Raw genomic sequence first — 24104 nt, forward strand, 5'->3', positions numbered from 1 at the left:
AAAATAATGAATTTACTAAACCCGTTCTCCCGTAAGGTACATCCAAAGAGACTCTTAATTGTTACATACGAAAATCCACACCGTAACATTGACCTAATGATTAAATAACATTGCCACTGGTAAAAGTTTGCTCCTGTAAGTGAGTCTGCTGATCCATAGATGGTGACATATCCCACATTATCCGTTGTGAGCGTTCAGTTTGACTTTCCAACTCTTTTCCTTCTCCCTCTCACATGAAGGATGCAAGGGAAGGAAATGAGGACGAATGCAGCTGTGTATGCAGCTTCAGAGAGTGGTTTTCCTTTTCTTGGCAACTGGTATTGGCTCCTTACTCCCCTTGACCCTGAACAGGATAAGCAGGTAGAGAAAATGAATCACTTTACATTTTGGTGAATGGAAATGGAAACATAGAACATTTCCACCCATTTTCTATACCAGCTTTATCCATTTCACAAGGAGGCTGTAGCCTACAGGCCTATGAGCTGCAATCGGATGAGAGGTGGGGTACACGCCGAACAGGCTGCCAGTCGATCACAGGAACAACACAGAGACAAACAACCATGCACACTCAAACTCACCCATATAGGCAATTGTGAATCATTTCCAGAGAAGACTCAGGAAGGTGAACCTGTCAAATCAACTCCAGGTGCTGTTCTGCCATTAAGAGTGTCTTTACACGTGGCATTCTGGTGTGGTATGCCATCCACCCAATTTCTATACCTGCTTTATCCATTTCAGGGTCAGGGGTGGCTGGAGCCTATCCCAGCTGCTATAGAGGTCCCCAGTCCATCACAGGACCCTCACGGAGACATTTACTCCGATAGGTAAAAAGTCCCTTCTGAGAATTATCATCTTCTGAGAGACTCTGCCTCTCTAAGGACCTCCAGTTGCTTTCTTTTTAGCAACACTTTCTTTTCCAGCCTTTCGTTGCCCTGTTAACTGTTTCGAGACATATTAGTGCCACAGCATTGAAACTGAGCTAATATTTTTTATGAAATAGTAAAATGACTTACTTTAGATATTCAATGTTTTCTGTGTTCTAATGTGATTAGGATATTGATTTATGAGATTTACAAATCATTGCTGATCAGTTGCTGATAGAAGCAAGAGTTCACTGTATGTTTTTTGGGAATGAAAGCAGTCGGTATCAAAACATATTTTCTTCTCTTGTTTTCCTGTCTTTCTGCACAGGGTTCCTAAGAGCTCACTTAAGATCCCATTAGAATACCAGCAAACCATATTCTGGATAATAGGGAAAAGGTGGAGGCAAGGAACAAAACACACCCTTTGTGTGATTTCATTTTCATTTCCTCTGCTTAAACCAGAGCTCTTGCAAGGAGCACCATCAGGGACTGAGAACTTGCTGGAGCCATGTTCCCAGTCACGGTGTGAGTCCCCTGGACAGTGGGTTCAGTACGCTCCCAGGATCCCAGCTGTAGGCCTCATAGAGGACTCTGCAACACAATAAGCTGAGTTAAACGCCAAACAGATGTTACTGGCCTCCGCCTCCACCCTGTTTCCCCCAATGCTATTGATGAACAAGCCAGGCATTTTAGATCTCTCTTGCATTTCAAAGACGAGGTCAGGCTTTGGTAACAGAGGTCAGTGGGATAGTTGCTGTGCTGGGCTGTTTGACACTTTATGAAGGCTACTCAAGGACATTTTTCGGAGCGAAAAAACACTAGCATGCATTTCTATGTATTTTGCACAGTTCTGAAATCTTGTGAAATGATAGTATTCCTTTGCATTGTTTGTCTGTTTACCCTGGAGTGTCAGAAAAGCAGAAAAGATTGTGTTGTCTTTTTTTTTAACGTGTTATATGTTGTTTCATGAACATGTAACACGCATTTAAAAGAAACAATGAAACTTTAATTATATGAAATTACCTGACATGAATTTTAGTTTTGTCATTAATTGATTTGTTTTTGCTTTTTCTTTCAAGATATTTAAAAATTGCTCAAGACAAGGGCTTTCAGTTAATAGATCTGTATGGTAGACAGTCCCAAAACCATAGAGATTCTGTTTACTGCAACAACAGATAAAAATGGATTTGTTGTTATAAACTGATTAATCATTTCACAACTTTTTCTTTATGAATAAACGAGCTGTTTTTAGAGTAGAGATTGTGGCTTTGAGATACACAAGACCCCTGTGGAGTTATGCAGGTTAATTGTTAATCACACAGGTCATCAGTATGCATGTCCAATCTGGTTTCCTGCTCACTCGCTTTCTTTGTCCACACTTTCCACGGGACTGTTGAGCTACCCTGCAGTCCTGGGCTTGGTGGTAAGCTGGGCTGCCAAGTTCCTATTTTCTCGACTGAACAGATGTCAGCAGTTATCAACTCAAACTCTGCCAAACCATGCTCAGCATTTAGCGCACACTACTAATGCCTCTACACTTTTTGTGGTTGTTGTTGTTGCTGCTACTGCAGTTTGGTACATGTGAAACCATAAACAATGTCTTGAAAAGATCAGATAGATGAACATGTTGTCCCCTCTCTTAGATAGGAAGAGCTGCCCTTGGGCTTCTTAATTGGCTCCCGGAGGAGGTTTTTATTTATATAGTCAGTCGCATTCAAGATTGCCCCTTCCTGCTCCATGCCCCCCTACCTCCCCCTTATTTTACACTCGGTTTCCCCAGCAACCAGGGCTCCAATCGCCTGGCCAGCTGCAGATTAGTTCAGCAGTGGGGGGTTTAGGTGGGTGGAAAGGGATGTGGAGGGGGGTGATGATGGAAAATGGAGAGGGAGGAGAAAGAGAAGGAAGGAGGAAGGGAGAAGGGGAAGGGGTGGCTTGAGGGAAGGAGGGGTGGGAAAAGTTTGAGAAGGGGAGAGAGAAAGAGAAGGAATCAGTGTCCTTGAGAGATAGGAGTCTGAGTGAGTGTGTTTGAGGACTAGAGTAAAGAAGGAGCTATAAACATTTTAGCCTCGAGGTTGGACAGGAGGAGAAGAGTTCACTGACTGTGCCTTTTTGCAAGTTTTTGTGTGCTCGGAGCTGTACCCTGGGTCTTTGTGGGAGGTACGGGCAAGGAGCGATGTGAAGTGAGAGAAGTTGGAGGCAGGGGCAGGGGAGTACAAACGGAGGAAGAGAGGGAGAGGGGGAAAGGCAACCTATTCTGAAGGAAAGGAACCATGCAAGTGGATGCTGTCTTCTGCTGGGTCAAGTTTCACAAAATGAGAAACTACAGTAAGAGCACTTCATCAGGGCTCACCCAGCTCAGAAAGGTAGTCTCATTTTAAAAGATTGTGCCTGTGTGTCTGATATTGTGTGTTTTTGTCTGTTTTTTTAAAGCATGTTGGACACATCGTCAATCTTTTTAAATCATTAATAAGATAGAATACATTTAACTAAGTTATGTCGCTTAGTCTAAAATTAGATCATATTTGTTTCAGCTTGATTTTCATACATAGAACATACATTCATGCAGCTTACACACATATTTCCTATAGTCTACATGTAAATGCTTGTGCCTTTCCTTGAATGTGTCAGCTTGTGTTTATCTATGCAAAGTATGTTTATATATGCTTTTTTTTTTTGCAGTATGGATGGTAGATGTTTGGATGTGGTTTGGGTTGCGTTCATTTCAGCTGTATTTAATTCAGGATTGCTTTGGCCCGTGTTGAAGTATGCTGATAGTTTCTCAAGTAGCCGGGAGCAAACTGTCTGAACCAAAGTGTCCACAAGCGATTCTTCTGCGCCTTACTTAGTTGTCTGCGCACACGTGAGCACACGTGCACGCTCAATGGCTGTCAGCGTGTACGCTAAATCCATCACATTCCAAACTGCCCCTGGTCTTGGGACCTGAGAGAAAAGAGAGGGGAGGATAAAGTGAGATGGACATTCTTCCCTTTGAACAAAGGCACCTCTTCATGCATTGCTTGTATTGTTGTGAGAGGGCAGGCAGGGGTGGAAACCTCCTCAGGGAGGATGGAGGAGTTCAGCTTCAGGTGGCTCCGAAAAGTCAGTGTGCAGATCAGTTCAAAATGTCATTATACCCGAGACCCAAATTTTCCGAGTCACAACATTTAGGCCTTTGATCTAATATATTGTTCTGATTCAGCGTAAGTTCATTAAATCAAAGTTTTTAGATTCTCTCAGGATATGTTCATGACATTACGCATTTTCCATTACCTGCATAGATAAGCTGCACAATTAGCATGATCAACAACAGCCTCAATGATTACATACACAGAATCTTTAAAGGGAAGAATGCATGGAAAACATACCATATTAGCCACGCTCTGCAAAGTGTTTACAGGGAACAGCAGTGCAACGGCTGTGTAGTCGCAAAGTCATCACAAAAACATGGGAAGGCCAGTCTGGCGACTGAATGTATCTTACAAAAAGATGTATATATGTCCCAAGACATTTTAAAAAAGCACACAGATTAAGACAAAAAGTCTGCTAATGTAGTGTGTGGAGGTTTCAATGTAAACAAATTGACTTTGTTTAGATCTCTCTGCGGGGTATAGCCTAGAGGCCTGTCTTTAGTGCTTTTATTAAAAAAAAAAAAAGGTTGAGAGAAGTTTTATTCTTATTGTTAAATTGTTTTTTGCAAACCAAATTTTTCTTAATTGCTGTTATTGTTAACTTACTGCTACCAACTGGCATTTTTGTTAGAAAATGAAATCATACATTTGCTTTCTGCTGTCTTTCTACACCCATGTCTGGACTTTGAAGTAAAGAAGAGAATAAGCAACACAATGTGAAGTTTTTGTTGTGGTAGCAATGTCCCTTTCCTCTGTCATCAGAGGAAAGTCATGAGCAACAAGAGTCAAGTCAAGTTTCTTAAATGGCACTTTTTAAGTACAAGTGTTGCATTTAGAGAGCAAAAGCAAAGCTGTATGTTTCACCCTTACCAGCAGCACGCACATCCTATACACCTATCAGATAGAACATTCAAAACGCTGACAGGTTAAGTGAGTAACACGGCTCATGTTTCTACATTGCAATGTTGGGCTGAGAAAACGTGCATCCTCGCATCCCCACATGTGGCAACAGTACTCCCCTACAGTAGCAGCCTCCACCAGCTGGAGAGCAGTGGGCACCACAAGGACAAAGAACATACACGATACAGATCTAATGGTATTTATGGAAAACAAGCCCAATCGACTAAGACCCAATTCCACCACCCGCAACCCCAAAGGATCTATTGCTGATGTCCTGGTTCCAGACACTCCAGGACACTCCAGGACACCCTCAGATGTTCTTTGTCCACATCCTGACTGGTGTTTTATTGGCATGAGGAAGACCTACTCGGTGTTACGCCGGTGTTCATAATGTTATGGCTGATTGTGTGTACAAAACAGTGCTTTATTGAAATTATTGGCCAAAAAACCTATAGTGCACCATTAAGTTTATGCTCTTTTGCCTGGTATATCCTATGCACAGCGATGTCTGTCAGCATGTCTTCAACAATCTATTTCAGCAGCATTTTGCCCCATTGGGCAATCATTAAATTCAAGAACAATAACCATAACACTAGGAACATTTGATTTATTTTCACTTGACGGTAGCAGTGGCTCAGGTTCTTTTCTTTATGTTCAGGTTAAATGAATAGCTTTAGCAGAAGTTTTAGTGGGCACAAATCAAAATTCCTCTTCTCTATAATCTGTTACCGTGTGTTGCAAGAATTGTATTTACTTAACTGGGTAAGGCTGAGAGTTTATTGAATTGAGTCTAGCTGACTCTGTGGCGCTGTAGAGAAAGGTTTATAGAGTTGGAGATAAAGAGACAGAGACTGTTTGTCTGCTGGTCTGCAAGGCCGTAATGAGTGTTCTGCAAATTTTGTCCTATGAAGCCATCATGTGTCCTTGGTTATGTCTTTGTCTACTACTAGTCTTACTGTTATTTGCATACTTTGGCTGATTGGGTTATGCATGCACTTAAGTTAGGGTCAGAGGCAAACTTTTTGAAGGACTTCTTTGGAAAAGGATTTATGCTGTTGTGGAAAAGTAGGTATTTTGTGACTTTGTGTTCATCACTCAGTCTGCACTCTCAGTGACTGGTTCTCCCTCTCTCTGTTATTCATGTCACTCTCACAAACATGCCAGCTTTTCTGGATATTCTCTATAGTCTTCTGGACTTTGACTTGGTAACTTTCTTTCTTTTTCTGATCTTCATGCTAAACTTTTGTCACACTCACTTTGATGGTATTTCCTTTTAATACCCATCTATCCATTCAGACTGTATGACCCACAGTTGCAAATGTTCCCGATGTCCAGCACTGTGTCATTCTGAGATCTTACTCAGTTACTCAATTCTTACAAGTGACCCCAATGTTCTTCCATGAAACAAGAGTTTCACTGTAGACTGTATAGAAAAGTAAATTAGGTGCCATTTTATACATGCAAACATGTATTTCATACATTTTTACTAACTTATCAAATATGAGTAGAGTTTCATTTAAATCTTGTGCATATTTTTATGTTGTGTAGTTTCTGTGGGTTAATCTGTATGGATTGTATCTGCTTTTCTGCTGCAAGTTATATCTGTCTTCCTATTGTTGTCTACTCAGAACAGTGACAGCAAGGCTTTAGGAGATTACCGCCTGTCCACCCCTCCTCTCTTAGTAACTAGCTTTTGACAGGCTCTCCGCAGGGCGGCTTGCTACTCAAAGACCCCAACGGGCCAGCCTCCTGCTGTCCCAGAGCTGCGGTTGTTACCAGAGAGATATACCCTGAAGGAATGTGTCCTGTGGTTGTGGTCAAAGATTTCTTCTTGTCTCCAAGTTATGGTGGGGGGTGTTGTGTGTGAAGTTGTGAGATGGCCTTGGCTTTCGTCATGATCAAAAACACCCCTTACCACCTCTTGACAAGCACTCACATACACAGATGCATGGGTAATGCATGCCATCTTAGACATCCATAACACACTGTCTGAGAGCACACCAACACACATACATGCCTGGATGAATAATGCATATTTTCCCACTGCATACTGGAGTCATTTATCGAGTTGGCAGCTGGCCTGACATGCACACATATGCATATGCTCTTTTTCCAGCCTGTTGCTTGCAAGCTGTTGCACTGTCTGCCTTTTTTAATTAGTCTGATTGGTACTAAAAGAAGTCAGACGAAGGCCTTAGGCAAAATGATTGCTATGATTTTCAAGTGCCAGGCCCCGCTTTTCCCATTGTTTAGATATTTTTTCTGTGAATTCAATTATGAAGTATGATTGGACAGGTCATAGTTGTTATTCTTTTCTTTTTTAAAAACCCTAGTATTGTTATGGCCATGTGCTTTTCATTGTTTTTCCTTCGCCATTGGCCATTTGTCCCAAAATCAGTGCTGCAGACGTTCAGAGAGTCCCAGCTCACAGGTTAAAAATTGATGAAATTATGGTGTTCATAAGTCATTTTATGACCATATTGTAACAGCGAGGCTAATTGGTGATCCCAGAGGTACTCAGTAAGTGTCATTGGTGACAGGTGTCCCATTTTTTAACTTTTGGGTCTGGAATCAATTAAGTCTTTCCATAGTGAATATTTTCAATTACCGACAAGAAGAAATAGTTTAGTTGTTAAGTGAAAGAAATCTGTGACAAAGAAGTGATACAATTCTAAGTCATTTGACATAACTTGATATTATACAGGGTTGTACGTTAGTCACTTCTTTTGTACACTGTAAGTATCCAGAAAATTAGCCTCGGCTTCTAAACAAACTGACTTCGCGAGAATGAATATGAAAAGAAAAGGTGGTAATAAAGTCGGTCAACAATGGCGCTACTGTTTTAAATCATGCATTTAGCAAAATGGCCATGCTAGGTGTTTCATTTCCATTTGAATCTGACACAAATAAAAGCAAAATACACTGGTAATTGCCCCACATTGAATTTTGATTCAGTACATATTGAAAGCACTGACCTAAAAAGATAAGTAAGATAAACAGAGTCTTGCCTCAACAGGACAGGCTAAATCTCTTTACTGCTGCAATACTCATGGAGACTGCAGGATACAGTGTCAGAAGAGGAATGCCAGAGGCACTCGCAGTTTGATGACAGGGTGTTAGTGGGCTTGGACTATTATCATGGGAAACCAATGCTGATTAGTACACTCCAAAACCCTTCTGTAGGTGGCTTGGTGTGGCTTTGCAGCTTGCGCCCATTGGCAGCGTGTGGCTTTCCCCCCAATCACAAACAAAGACATGCAGGGACGCAGGCACAGACAAACTCAAAGGCACACATGGAGATACCGACCAGATGCATACATACAAACACATGTTCACAAAAAAATCTACTGACAAACTTTGCTTGCATGTGCCCATGTCTCAACTACATGTTTAACATCCCTGGCTTCGAAAAAATTGTTTTGCTTAGTTCTGGGTTCAAATAGTAATTCTAATGTGGCTGCACATCACATTTATTTGACCCACGTTAAATTTAGCATTCCAAGTGCAATGGTATGAAGTTACCACATGCATGCTTTGTTATTTATCTTATGCACTGTGTGTGTGTGTGTGTGTGTGTATAATATTTGCAACAGAAAAGTCGTAACAGCGATCATTAAGGGAGTTTTCAGTCTTCTTGTGTCTCTTTTTCTGCACTCTTCTCCTCTCCTATCCGCTCTTACAGACATGAGTGGGAATGAGAAGAATGTTGTTTACCTGTCAATTAAAGGATCCACTCTATAATGACAATTAAAACTATACTATATCTGGAGGTTCATCCAAGTTCAACAACTTAATGAGTAGATACTTCAGGCACACTGCAGACACAGAGGAGCTCTGATTATACGATAACATGTCTAAACATTGTCTAGTTAAGCTCTAAAGCAGGGGAAGTAGTAGTTTTCTTTTAGTCTGTCTCCAGTGTTAATGAGTGATAGTGTAATTCTTTATTATACTGCTGTATAGTTATGTATTTCTATTTAAGATTTACCACTTGCCACATGTTTTTGTTTTTATGATTCTGTATAATCTGTAATTGTAGTTTAGTCACATATAACAGTTTCTAGTTGTTGATACTGCTCACCATACAAAATTCAACAATAGTCATAGTCACATAAAGGCAACAAAAACTCTGAGAAAAAAAGTTTAATGCTTAAAACTGAATTCTTTACGTAAGTTTAGTATGGCTTATAGTTTTAGTTCAGTAAAAAACCCCAATCAGTTTTATTCAGTTTTCCATCCACCGGCGGTTTTGGCCCAGGCTCACATTTGTCAGTCAAGGGGTGTGTGGAGGTCAAAAGCGCCGTCTCTGACTCTGGAGTTTACACTCCGGAAGAGCACTTTCCCAAGCTCTCGCCTTGTTCAGCTCCCCCGAGAACGGGTGGGTGAATTATGAAAATCTGTTTCTGTGTAGGCATGCAGAGGAGCAGAGATGGGACTGGGGTGCTCTGGTGGGAATTCTCAAGTGGAACCCTTAAAATATGAGACAGGGGAAAAAAACAGGAAGGAGAGGGAGAGGAGAGGATTTTGACTTTGGAGCTCAGCTCAGAGACTGTGGCTTGGAAGAGAAATTTGATCTGGGGCCTAGAGGATAATGTTAGTGTGCAGAAAAAGCCAGGTTACTGTTGAAAGGATATGTAGGTCCTCTTACTGCAGCATATTCACTGGAACAAGGCAATTTCAGAGAGGAGAAATTTTACAGAGGCTGACAAATCTCACTTTGCCTGGCATCACAGTATAATACCTGATAACTAGAGATGCTGCAAATTGCTAAGAGTCTATTTCTATATCAATGATGGTATTAACAGCAGTGATTAGAAATGTCCAGGGTTTAAACCATTACAGTCTCCTATATTTAAAGACTTGGTGAAACAGAATAAATCTGTGGTTCCAGACAGCAGGTATTTTTCTGTCACACATATTGCTTGTAGGTACAAAAGGATTACCTCAAACATAACTACCTGCCAAATAGCAAGGCTCAACATCTCCATGGCTTCTTTTATTTGACTTGAATTCCTGTTATTACTCCTACTTATTCTGTCAATGATCATTTTTAAACACTACAACCACAAAAGTGCAGGTGGATCTAGACCAAGGTCATATTTGTTACTGCTGGATGAACCCATGGTGTTCTCTCCACACCTTTATACGGTAAATGGAAACATTGGGGTATGACTAGAACTAGCAGCGTTTATAGTACTTTGAATTATTTTTACACCCGAAGCTAACAAGTCGAGTACGTATGGCTGGAGGAAAATGGAGAACAATTTTGAACCATTTCTTCCCTTGATTGTCATAGGAAATGTGGGATCACTGGTAGACGAAATGGAATAGCTTAAAGCTCTGACTAGGGCACAGCTGGAATATCGGGAAGGCAGTATTATGTGTTTCAATGAAACAGCTCGTTGAAACTCATACCGATGACTCTCCGTCCAGCTTTCAGACGACACAGGCCGATGTTGTAATTGTGGACACGTCATTGTGAAGGAGCAGATCTACACCACAGACAATCAACAGTTAGCTGTGAGTTTCATCCACGTTGTCTAAAGAGGGAGTTCCCCTGTGTTACCTGCCGACACTGCATCTGATGTCATCAGCTAAGTTGCTGTCAAAATGCAAACACAACACCCCAAAGCATTCATGGTAATCTCTGGGGATTTCAACCAAGCCTCTCTCTGTCAGCTATGCTTTCGACTTTCCAACAGTTTGTGAGAGGAATTTTATATTCATATATTGACTGGTTGATTGTTTTATCTTTGTATCTTCAACAGTTTATACTGCAACAATAAAAAAACTCAACTGAAGACTTAACAACGCATCAACCCCCACTAAAAATGTGTCAGTGGAAAAGGGTACTGCCTCAAATGACTCTTTCATGGTAACAGGTATTTATCAGCCAGGCATTCACAGAGAAAAAAAAACTAACTTGGAGGATAAACAAATATCTTAAGTGTGCCATGTTCAGAGCAGCAATTGTGAGGGTGACTATTTTTCTCTGAAAGTCCTACTTATCAGAAATTGATGTCTGCTACAGCCATCTACGATAATTAAAGGCTATCCCTTTCTACTGTGCTGATTTAGCAGTAGTAGGATTTTCCCTGGGTTGAAAAGTAGTTAATAAACATAGCTACAGTTCTATGAATATGTGTGTAGCTCTTAGCACACTGAAGATGACCTCACTACTCTTGGCTGTCACAAAACAAGCCAACCATCCTGTATTAGTGAGAATACCTGCATTTAAAACCCCACTAATGTTTAATTTGGTACAAAAACTGTATTGATTTCTAATCTAAAAGCATCTAACTGGCAACGGGTAATTGGTGAAGGCAGTCGTGCTTATGCACTTAGTTGCACAAGCAAAGTGATTCCATCATTGAAACTGCAGTTCTGTGAGACCCTCTGCAATGATAAAGGTTGGGACGGTGTTTCAGTCGTAAAAATACCATTTGTGGAGTTTTGCATCTGACAGAGGTAGATGTGTTAATGTAAGCCACAGAGTGAGAACTTTTTAAAAGTAAGCTTAGGAAGCAGTTGGCAAGGTCCCTGAGCTTTGGAGCCAACAGGGTAATTGGGAGCAGACTTGAAATGAGTCAGGAGCTCTGCTGATGAAACCTCTCTATCTGTTGAGGGGAGGGGCTAACATTTCTACAGGAGGGAGTTGGATGACAGATGATTCACCTCTGCTTGGACACGAAACAAGACACCATCTCCCAGATGGGGGTGTTTTCTCTGCCTCTTCTCTGACACATTGATCTTCCTTCACTTCTTTTTTTTCTCATTTTGGACAATCTCCCCCCCCCTCTCTCTCTGAAGCAAAACTTCTCTTCACTTCATTGAGTTACTTAAGGTCTCCCAGTATGTGTTGGTCATGGGGAAACTGTTGAGATGCAATAACTGTGTTATCATTCAATTTTCTAACAGGTCAGTAGAGGGTTAGCTATAAAGACTCCTCCATACTCATAAAAATGTTAAATTTTTATTAGTCCAACAGTGGTGAAGGCTCTCCCTCCACAGTTTTTTTAAATTAATTAAATTAATTTATTTTTAAATCTAGTTACATTTAAATTCTTTAGTGCATAATTACCCTGCAAGATGCACCATTTGCAGTTGGTGGAATGTGGAATGAAGGCCAAACATACTTCAAAGGAAAGGGATGCCTTCTCCATTAAAAGTGTGGTTAAACTGTGGTTAAACTATTAAGGAGTGGCCATTTGTAAACTCTTGACAGGTGGAGTGAGTGAAAAGGACTTAAAAAAGGACTTTGCTGAGTGTGTCTGGAGCTTTCCTTCCATTTTCTGCCATTCTGACCTTGTATTAATCAGAGCTGTCATATTTATCAGCCACAACCTCAAGGTTTTACTGTACTAAATGCATACGTAAGGAAGAAAAAGCAGAATGACTTCATCTAAGGAAGCTACGAATTCAAGTAAATGCAGTGATTTTGTGGCTATACACTGTATTTCCACCACCGTGGCTTTCCACGTGTCCTATGTCATCCCTTTGTTATAATTGACTTTGTTCTTAGACATTATGTATTCATATTCTGTATTTTACTAAATAACCTATGTTCCTAGTTTGTAATTTTCCACTCTGCTCATGCAATGTATGTAATTGAATGGTCCAAAATAACTGGGTCAGCCAAAGCGTCACTATTAGGTCAGATAGGTCTAGTGCATTAGATACAAGCCTAAAACAACCCTCACACTCACGTTGTTTATTAGATCCAAAGAACATGACGAGGACGGTGGTTGGCCTGCTCGTGTCACTAAAAACTGGCCAATTATACACTGTCGAGTGTAAGTACAACCTCTGTGAGATAAAGGTAAATATAAAAGCTCGGGCTGACTGATTTCCTACGAGAGCTCTGTCACTCCGAGTCCAGCGCTGCCATACTTTATATGTGACCACTAATAAATACTTTGTTTAACTTAAGGCTTCCAATGAAAGAAGTCATGAAGTCACCAGTCCATCACGGGGCTACCACAGAGACAGGCAACCTTGCATGTCCACACTCTAAACTAAGATTCAAGCCAGGAACCTTTTTGCTGTGAAGAGGCAGTCAATAACGTTTTTTAATAGATTTTACGTGGTAATAGTTTGGCCTATTCTTTCAGTTCCCAGTGGGACAGACTGTAGACACCCAGACAATAAGATTCTTTCGTAAACAAGGAAAGCTTTATGTGTGGCATTAAAAATACAACAATGGATACTTGTTTTATATTTAGAATGGTTTGATAAGCAAAAACCAGGCAGGGAGAAATTAATTGTTTGTGGGATCTCCCTTCAGTTCCTGTCTGGCTCTGTGGCTAACCCAGTTTCGGAGCTGTCTCACGTCCATCCTCCTCTTACAATGAAGGGAGAGGGGAGGAGGTGGGAAGCCAAGGGATACAGTGCGTTAGGAGAACTCTCAATGGGCTTGGGCAGCAGAGCAAAGAGATGGCTTATGCATGTATTGTATGTGCGTGTATGTATGTGCAACTTTCCGGCTTGTAACACACATTCTGGGTGACGGCAACATGCATGGGAAGATTCCTACACAGACATGAGCATGCATGCATACTCATTGAGTTGGCCTGTTTGGCTAAAGTCCAAGACCTTACTGTGAAATCAGCTTGGGAAAGCAGCAGGAGCCCTGAGTGGGACACAGAGACAGAAACAGAAAGAGGAGAAGCCCGAACTACGATAAAAATCTTTCTCCTCTTCTTCCACTCCATACATTCTTTCCTTTGCCATCAAACCTTTTTTCCCCCCTACTTCTTCAGGAACCAGACTACAAATCCCATTTAGCATGTTAGTTACCCTGCAAAGTCAAACCTGACACTTAACGTTAGACATGTTAAATGTGATAAACTTTATGTACTTCAACCAAATTGGCCATACATGAACAATCTGTGCTCCAGGGCTGCAAAAAACATGAGAGCAGTTCAGTAAAAGAGACAGTGAGACAGTGAGAGGCAAAGGCTGAAACATCAGTCTCCTAGCCTCCACAATCTGCTCTATTAAACTTTTCCTACCTCAAACTTCAAGAGTGAATGGTAATGAGAGGGGAAGAATTAAAAGGGGAAAAATAAAAGATTGAAGGTCGGGTAAGAAAAAACAGCCAAACCTGCCATTCCAAAAGGAGCTGGCAAAGTCTGCAGCAGTGTGCTAAATTGATTGCAGACAAGGTTTTGGCATATAGCTATACTGAACCACATTTTGTTAGGAATAGTGTCTTCATTGTGTATGGGTACAAAAAGAAAGAGAAGAAAGCAAGTAACCTCTTCTTCACTTTGATATAATCTACATTTTCAGCTATCATGTTCTCCTCTTTTTGAGTGAGGTTTAACAAAAAAATCCAACTCATAAACATTGCAAGTGGTTTAGAGACCTCTCTGGTTTCTTTCTTTATTGGGTATAACTCCAAGCCTAATAACTGTGAAATGCAGTGTGTGCTATGTGTGACTGTGCCCTTTTTAGGTATTTGGAAATGACAGAGAGAAAAAGAGAGCAGTTTGGGGGAGAACAAGCAGGGAAGGATGATGATGTAATGGTGTTAGCTGTTGCTACAGGGCTGGACAGTGGGATGGAGGGGGAGGATGAAATTTTTATGAGAAGCAGCTGTAGGGAAGGGGCAGGCAGACCTCCAAAGCATTGTAACAGCAGCCAGCCCACAGCTCGTTGACAGCAGCCAAAAGTTCTGATAAAGCTAAATATGAAATACTGACAGCACCATCTACATTCAGAGTGATAAGGCTGATTCCACTTCAATAATACAATTTGTCATGCTGTCACCAAACATTAAGGATAGGGCAATGTTTGAAGCATAGGAAGCATAAAAATCCTTTTCTACAAAGCCAGAAACCAAGACTTATTGATTAACCAAGACTATGTATTAACTTATTGATTATGTTGCATTGATAATGCATGAGTCCATGCTTAGTGCACTAGAGAGTAAAAAAAAAACCTTTAACTTTAGTCATCAGCACATAATAGGCACAGAATTAGGGAGTGTCGTCAAATTGGCAATAAATTGATTGAAGTGGATTCTGTAACCTACCTTCATATGTTGATGTCATCAACATCATGCAAGTTGAGAAGAGAAGAATGTAACCCAAATTACTTTCTACAGTTTTCTGCTATTTTAATTATCAGCATGTATATGTGTCTGTTCATCTCAACTGTAACTCATCAACCAAAAGTCCATAGTGCTGCTGGTAACAAGTTCTGTAATGTCCTTGACATTTCTTGACATTCTCATGAGCACAATCCCCCTCAGACATTAACTGGCAAGGTGTGTCAGGATGACAAAGTGATTTGGAACTTCCCCCATAGCTCTTTTTTTTTGTTGTTGCATTGTTTCAACAACTTTTCAACAACAACTACAAGAAGACAAGTCTGCACAACATATCAGGAAGCTGACCCAGAGTTGTCTGAGTTAAAAAAAATTATACTGTTGCTGTTTCTGTTTAATCCCTAGCCACACAAGGGTCTGAGACATTGAGTTCAGACAGTAGATAAAAACAATAGTGTGAGGCCTTCTAAACTAAAAGACAAGGGGAAGCCTCCCCCCATCACACAGTACTTCTTTTCATATGGCATAACCTCATGATATTTTTCTAACAGTGATGAAAGGGGACCTGCATTGTCTTTGGATATCTTATAAATTGCTCATTCGAAAGGAGAAAAAAATGCTCGAAAAATTCGGAATAATACAGCCTTGTGTCAAAAGATCTGCTGAAATGTTACAAACGGCAACTTAAAGGTGAAAGAAGCGCTCTCACAGTTATGTGAGTGCAGGTCTATGTTGTGATATCCAGTGTCCATCCATTGATAGAAATCTCCCAGAGTTTGTTATGCAACTGATGGCTGACTGTGATACCCTGTCTCTGACCCCAGCTGCTGTTATCTTTATCTAGTAAAGTCTTAATGGTCGTAAGGACTGTGTGCTGTTCAGTGACAACCAATCCTTTTTCACCGGAGACCAGAACTGGAGTTTAATCTTTAAGGTGTATATTTTTGAAGGTTATTGTAAAGGTTTTTCTCTTGAGGTCATTAAACCAAGATTCCGTGCTAGATCCATCAAAACAGAGTAAAAATCAAAACGTTAAGTTTCTTTCCTTTTTCTTACATTCAAGACCTCTTAAATGTGTAGGTGTTGATATTTCTTTAGATAGCAAACAGATGTAAAACTTTAGAATTTCATGTTCATTCCAAGGAACATTTTACTGCCATCGCCTCCATCCACCCTGCTGCTAGTTAACAATACCACTTCCATATCCTTTGCCGCGGCGTGCATGGCCTGTCACACCTCACAGGACAGAGTTTGAAGGGGGCAGGGTAGATAGAGGTCTTTTGGGTCGCAGTTTCCCGTGATGTTTTTATTGGCCTCAGCAGATGGCTTCCCTCAGCCTCTGCATTGTTTTGGTGGCCATCTTGCTCTGGGGTCAGTTTTAACAATGGCCAATAATAGCCGTTGGAGACAGAAGACTTTGCTTCCGCTGAAGAATATCTTTCACTAATCGAACACTGAAAAACTAGCCATCTTGTCAAGTTTGCTGCTTTTACAAGATGTAAATACCCTCGTGCGTGTCTGGCTCTAACAAAAACCACTGACTTGTATGAGTCAAATTCATTATATTTTGAAGTCCAGGAAGTCAGAATTGTGTGAAATTGCCAAATGGCTTTTTAAAGTAGTTAAATCTCCGCAGAGGGGAGCTTTCTATTTTGTCCTATTTTGCTCCAAGCAATTAGGTGGGACAGCTTAAAAGCACGCACTGCTTTCACAGTGCAATAATATAATATTATTCTTTGCAATATCCTCTTTCCTATTTAGTTTTGACAAGCCCTGTCTCTTCACCCCCCAAACCCTCTTGCCTGCATCTTCCATCTTTTCTTTCTCCCAGTGACATGCAACCCCTCTAGCTCAGAAAAAGAAATGAAACCGTTAAAGTTTTATGGTTTGATTGCAGTAAAACTTGAGGAGTCTATACATTCTTTGTGGTCCCCCTTGCTTGCTCTGCCTTCCATGGCGGATTTCTGTTCTTCATTTTTTGTGTTACCTTATACAAAGGAGAAAAATAATGAGGAGGGGGAGGAAGAAAAAAAATTGGTTGATGTTTCTTCTCAAACATGTGACCCCTGCTCAGCTCACAGCTGAAAATAATTTTGGCCTACAGGCCAGTGAATGGCTGACACAAACCTCCCTCCTCCTTCTTTTTCTCTCTGGGGGGCGAGGCTTGGGGGCAAAGGAATGAACTGCTCGAGCTGCAAACAAAACTCGAGGCTAAAATATGGCATATTGTACTTGACATCTATTGATGTCAAATGACACCAAAGAAACCACAACTTGTTCTTAATGGCCATTTGTTCTTTTAACGTGGATGACAAAAACATACAGGCCCCAAATCATACCAAAACACTGGACACAGTGGGACAATTATGTATTTAGCCTGAGGACGAGTTTAGCTTTTAAGTTTTTTTAAATAGTTCCGTTTTTTTTTTTACTTAACTGACAGAAATTTTGGCTTATTTCCTTACTTTTCTGCCTCTTTCCAGTTAGGACCACAATTCGTGGAATTTGGTTGAACTGAACCACATTCTCTACATAGTTTGGAGTGATAGAAGAGAGGTGTCAGGGTTAGCTAATGCAGGTTTAGAGGGAGAAGGACAGAGGGGGAGCTGGGCCGGACAGTGCTCAGGAAATGTTTAACGGCCTGCGAATACCCATAAGTATCTCGGCACATCTGGTTGAAGGCACACACACAGTCCATGTGCTGGACTGGCATATGGGCTCTTTGGCAGGATGTGTAGGTGTGTTTTTATAAGAGGTCTCGTGTTTGAGTAGACGGCAAAGTATGAGTTAGCATCTCTGGGAATTTTTTGTGGAATAAATATATGAATACAACAGAAGTTAGCTTTGACGTATCCCTGTCTCTTGTGTTAACAACATTTTTGCCAGACTGAGACCAGGGCCTTTTTGTTCATGCCAGCTGTGCCCCTGTGTTTACAGGCAAAATCATACTCACTGTGCACCAGCGGCTCTGTTTCATTGTTACAATTGGGTGATCTATCTACGCTCCAAGTGGATTTGGCTTCATTGTGCTCTGACAAATGGACCAAGTAATAGTTTGAAATTGGTTGAGCATGTGCCTTACACTTGCCTTGGCACTGCCTGTCTCTAATAAAGGACAAAGCTGATTTTCTACAATGAATATTAGAAGTATAGAAGTATAGAAATAGTCTGAAGTGCAAAAACAAAATGCATGTACTGAATTTTTATTTCTAAATGTGATCTGGCAAGTGCAAACGGACAAAACACATAAGAGAGTTAGACTAAGTGCTACTCCTTGCTACTACCCTGCTTTCCTTTTAGGTCATGCCACATACTGAAGGTGTTTAAAAGTAATATGCATCTTTGCCTGCAGGATAGCTGTTCAAGACCCAATTACTCACCAAGTGAGGAATGGAAGTTTGGTAGGATGCCATGAAACCTGTGAGGTCTGCTTCTCTGCTGCTCTTTCGTTTGAGCCAATTTGCAGTTTAGATTCAAACACTAGGACCCCCCTAACGGACTTCTGGTGTGGTATAGCTATTTTTTAGACAAAACCATCACGTATTAGTCCATGTGTATGCCCAATTACTGTGTATCATCTACACATATTTAGTAAAGAAATATAAGCTGAAATATTTTCTATTATGATCTGTAACTGTTTGATTTATAGTGGTTTTCTCTTCATCTGGGGTTTGCCCTTACATTCACATGTGTTTCAACAGGCTTTTAAATTCTCCAAACATTGCACTCATTCCACCATAGAAATACATTACTTAAACAAACTGACTGTCTTAGTTTCTGTCTCCACAGGATGCCAGCTGCTAGCACCATGACCGGTGGGAGGGCCCTGCTGCTCTGCACAAACTCTGACAACTGTATCTACCAATCGGTCAACGGGTAGGTGCCTCAAAGCTATTCAACTGATCTACCATTTATAATATTTAGTGTCATGTTTCAATAATCTGTTTCTAAGGTGTGCGTGTCATCACCAGTTCACTGCAAAATTTTTCTGTTATTTTCACATGAATTACACATTCAGGCCGCTGAAGCACTGCGTGTAACAGGGATCCTAACAAGCTAACCAAACACAAAGCTTGTCAGATTTTGAAAGCTATGTTCCCATAGTCCCATAGCCATCATAAAGCTCTCAACTCATTTCAAGCTAGCTGGCGATGCTACTTTCCATTACCACAAGCAGTTTAACAATAGCAATACAAGAAAGCAGAACAGGGCAAAGTTTGCCATCTGGCATCTGGATGCTGTTGTTGCCCCCCCACCCCTGCTGCCTGTGTCCACTGCCTCCACGACCACTTTATAAGGGCTCTTCTGTCATCCTTGCAGCATTCATGAGTGCTATTTAGATTGAAATGAAGGGGTTTTCCTTTGTCCCAACTGGAGTGATTATCTAGTCGAAAATGTCTTTGTCTGTTGTTTTAAGGGTTTTCTGTGTTCTTGAACAGCTCAGCCATTTGGGCAACCTTTTGTGCCTTTATACCCACTTTCCTCCTTCCACCCTCTGTGACCCATGTCTCTGTGCTCCATTCATCTACGGCCATATGTGATGCAACAAATTTTCTGTATCATGCAGCTTTTAAATATCTACTTTTTAGCCTACGTGTATCTTTACAGAAAATTCTTTTCGGCGTGGAAGAATACCACAGACTTTTTGCTCTGTGTGCTACTCCTGCTCTTCTTTATTTGGCTTTTCTATTTGACCTAGTTTTTCCCCTCTGTTGCTTCGTGCCTAATAAAAAACGTTGTTTCACCCGAGGAACATGAAGGGTAAAAGAAAAGGGGAGCCATAATGGGGCCATGGCAATAAAAGTCAGAGCAATTTGAAAGAGAATTATTTAGTTTCCTCTGTAGTTATGTTACAACATCAACTTTTCTCTCTTTGTTTTTTCTTTAATGGTCCCCTAGGAAATTTGAATTCTCAATCTCCTCCCGAGATTTCCTTTAGATTGCATGACTGTTGGTTTTCACATCCAGCAATGTCATCAGAAGTCACCCATCAAGGCCATGTTTCCTCTGTTTGTTGGAAATTCAATCATTTGGTGAATGGGCTCAGGGCCAAAATAGAGTTTAGTGGGTCGGGAGTTGAAAAGAAAAGATGCACGTCGACAATTCAGCCTCTCCCCTCGTTTTGTGTACTTTATATCCTCTCCAGAAATAGCTGTGTGTGTAGCTTGTAAACTTTGACCCTAAAACCTTCAGTTCAAATAGTCATGACCCAGTAATGCTCTGTGAATTAGTCACAGCTGAAACAGAGGATGAAACCGAGTCTTAGCTTGTTCAATAAAAATTCTTGTTCACCCTTTAAAGCAAAGACCTGTTTGAATGTGACTGGAAGTACTCTGATGGTGAGTTTTGGGGAGTGTACACTGAAGGCAGCAACTGTTATCTCTAACAGAAAACAGCACACATAGTTATTTTTGTTTGTAATTCATGACCATGCCATTCATGTCTTTGTGTTTCTTTACAAGGCTCCAGTGCTGTGGATTGAAGGTCGGGGAGGCTCCGTCGTCTGTGGTACCCCAGCCTCAAGAGGTGTGTGGGTCACCAGGGGACAGAGACGGGAGGGGCACTGCTGCGAGTGTAAAGCATCCCCTCTCCTCTCTTCTCAGCCCTCCTGACAGCTCAGGCCCTCCTGACACCATGCTGGCTCACAGAAGACCCACGACCACCAGTGACCCACGGACTCCCAACATGGAGAATGGGCTTAACCACAACAAGAGCTCAACAGGAACCAGGACTGCCAGCATTCGTGATAAGATATCACAATGGGAGGGCAAAAAGGAGTCGACTCCTGTGAGTCCGACAGGGACGTGTCCACTTAGTGCAACACAGAAGGACGTTGAGACAGTGAGGAAAAAGGAATCCAAAACTTCAGAGGTCCAAAGGACAGACAGCAAGAGGTTTGTCAGCTGGGACAGACAAGACTCAGGGAAGGAGAATGTTGGAAAGCTGACTGATTTGAGGCCTAAATCTCAAGAAGGCTCAACAAATAAAGAGAGAGAAGCGATGCTAGAAAGGGGGTGTCATGCTTCCAAGACAACAGACCAACCCCAAGACAAGAAAACAGTTTTGACGCATGTTAAGAAACTGGAGAGAGCAACGAAGGAAGTTCCTGACAGACCCTCATTAGCATTTCCAGGAAATTATTTCAGTCCGCCTACAAAAGAGGAGCTGGAGGAAACTGAGAGGAAGGCCAATGAGCCCATTTTTGGGACTTTTGACATGGCTCGACCAAGTGGATCATGGAGGAGAAGGGACGGGAATTCAGAGAACGTATACAGTGAGCCAGGTGCTCCATCTATAAACCCTCTACCTAAGCCTCAAAGAACCTTCCAGCATCACACACCACCCGCTACAATGGCCTCAGGGCCTTGCTTTGGAAAGGGAAAGAGGAACTTGCCTCCTTTGCCATCCATTCCTCCTCCACCTTTACCAACGTGCCCTCCCCCAGGTGTCTGCAGAAGGCCTTGGGTAGACAAAGCCAGGGACAATAATAACAGGTAAGACACTACCCATGGCAGGATGACAAATGCCCGTCGGGAGACATCTAGCCTAGACTCTTAGACCCCTACTGTAACTTGATAATGTACATAATGTGCTACAATGCCATGAAAACAGAGGTTATCTAATGCACCCAACTCCAAAGCAAAATATTAAAACTCTTATGAAATCACAATCAACCTTCAATAGCTCCATGTACCCATCCTCTATCTGTCCCCCTATCGACATCAACCAAACTCTGAGGTGCACAACATCTCCCACATCTGCTGTAAATCTAAATCACTGGTGATCTCATCCTGTTTCTAAACACCCCACAAAATGAGCTCAGTGGTTGGATCTGAGGAATGTACACATCAACTCATTCCTCCTTCCAAAACTCTACTGGAAGAAGAGAACATTGTGAGCAGTTGTGCAAATCATATTATAAAGAACCCTTGCTTTTGAAAAAAATGTTTAGCCTTAACAGTAAAAGCTGTTGTGCAAGGCCTTTGGCTAATACAAATATTTACTCAGGAATCCAATTTGCAGTTTGAATTTTCTAAAGTTTGAAACATGAAATCTGGTCCAGAATCTGAAACACTTACTCAACTCTTAACTTGCTGGAATTTTTAATTCTCCTCAGTACTTGAATTCAGATGGTTACAATCAAATAAAAAAAAACAGCTCTGTAGGGAAACAAACAAAAAAAAAGGGAACATTGTAGTATTGAAGCACATCTATTGTTCACTTTCTCCAGTGACCTGAATTCTTTTTTGCAGCTTGGCTTGGATCTGTTACATTCCATACCATATGTGGAGGCCTCACTCTGCTTCAAGCATGCTGTGTCAAGACCTTTGTTTGGTCAGGCTGTCTCCCTATTGAGTGTCCATTGCAGGATGCATTTCTGCAAAAGACTAAACCTAGTGCAGATGAAAAGATGAATTCTCGTATTCCTGTATTCTATCATGCAGTTTTAAGTCAAGGTGGAGATATATTTAGTTCAATTCATTTAGCTGCATCATTGAGAAAAAACTGAAAATGGCAGTCTTCTGAAAGGAGAGGTTAATTACATGACTTTTATATTGCAGTAGTTGTAGTAGGCTCAAGCGTTACCAGTATGTGACAATTTGCTTTAATTGTATGTCTGTTCATGTGGGAATGTACCCAGACATGGAAATTGTGCATTTTTATTCCACTGGGTTGTCTTCGTCAGTTATAAAACAAAATGTGATCATGTTGATGTTGCTGGTCATAAAATTCAATACATGAACAATCAAACATTTTTTAAAAAGAAACACGACATGACAGACTTTCACACAGAGACATCAGTTAAAAAAATCTTTTCTTCTTCTACTCCTTTGTTTTGGGTGTGCTCTCCAACGTCTTTGTGCTGCTCTGTCCACCAGGAAGTCCTATGAATTTGAGGATTTGCTACAGTCCTCTGCAGAGAGCTGCCGGGTGGACTGGTATGCTCAATCCAGACTGGGCCTTACATGCACTTTATCAGAAGAAAATGTCTACGAGGACATAATAGGTAAAAAAAAAAAGAAAAAAAAAGAAGTGTATTGCACTTTTCAAACTGTCTCTTTGAAACATCTGTTTTCTGACACATGGTTTGAAAGTGTTATCATACCCTGTAACCTGTAAATTCATTTGCAGAAAGTGAAGAAGTGCATCGTAGGCCCACTGCTCGGCCTGACCCTTGAGTTTCTAATACCAGTATGTGTGTCACAGAGTTCAGCAATAGAGTTTGCTCTGTTTATACTGCTCCGGTTTTAATTTAGAGCCATGCTGCTTCCCTTTTATTAAAAACTGTACGTAGAAACCTGAACTATGTTCTTTATTGTCTGCAGTGTTTTGTCAGCCCCACCTAGAGCCTGTTTAATTTCATAAGGTACAATAGTAGTGTTGTGTGAGCTAGTGGTGTAGCCGATGTTGGATACAATAATTGTCAGTGTAGCAGGGGGTATGCGAATGGCTCAAAGCAATGTTACATTTGAGGCAACAGCTTCAATGAGTCTTTGGTTTGCATCCGAGACACTGGTGGTATGAAAAAGCTGTTTGTTGGCAACAATCAATTAAGTTGACTATATTTGAATAATGCCACAACTTATTTCAGTTCTTTTTATAGTTTGCTCCTTTTATACAGATGTAATGTTTGTTTAAACATGCAGACATTGTTGCCTGACACTCACCAGAAATCCCATGGGTAAAGTAACTCATCTCTCTACTTAAAAAAGAGATTTGGATAATGTTGACAGTGATGAATGTTTTGTTATATTCTTCAACTTCAAATCGTCCTTGAATGCTTTTCAAAGTCACCGTCCTGTCGGTGTTTTCAGACTGAGAGGAAGGCAACTGTCACTAGAACATGTATCCAGGCGAGGACCTTTAACACTGATGCATACTCACATGTGAATAGCTGACAGCGCACACAAACACACTGCAGAGATTAGCATGACGTTCTCATTAACCAGCAATGTGGAAAACAGCGCACTGATCCCTTTCTTTCCTTCAAGGGAGACGGAGCAGGGAACTGAGCGTCCCTCTTTATTTGCCCACACTTACAGGTCACATCTGGTGGATGGATTGATAGAGCAGCGGAGAGATACAGGCAGACAGAGACAAAAAGAGAAAGAGGCTCAGATTTGGGAAAAACTAGTCTACTCTATATATGGAGGGGGAGGG

At 41.2% G+C, this 24104-nt stretch overlaps 1 protein-coding gene across 2 annotated transcripts in view; it reads left to right on the plus strand.

The window, feature by feature from the left end:
• The first annotated feature begins 2818 nt into the window (after positions 1–2818).
• The window catches only part of LOC140307377 (DENN domain-containing protein 2A), a 31785-nt gene continuing 10499 nt past the window's right edge, over positions 2819–24104 (plus strand). Inside the window, exons 1-4 of one of the 2 annotated variants that reach the window (XM_072386234.1) lie at positions 2819–3226; positions 18732–18818; positions 20405–21436; positions 22823–22950. In XM_072386234.1, the coding sequence (XP_072242335.1) occupies positions 18733–18818; positions 20405–21436; positions 22823–22950 (1246 nt within the window). In that variant the 5' untranslated portion in view covers positions 2819–3226; position 18732. The remainder of the gene's footprint in view (positions 3227–18731; positions 18819–20404; positions 21437–22822; positions 22951–24104) is intronic. The other variant, XM_072386235.1, reaches the window with a different exon arrangement.

The sequence above is a fragment of the Leuresthes tenuis genome, unplaced genomic scaffold (genome assembly GCF_036924035.1).
Source record: "Leuresthes tenuis unplaced genomic scaffold, fLeuTen1.0.hap1 SCAF_5, whole genome shotgun sequence".
NCBI classification, from domain to species: Eukaryota; Metazoa; Chordata; class Actinopteri; order Atheriniformes; family Atherinopsidae; genus Leuresthes; species Leuresthes tenuis.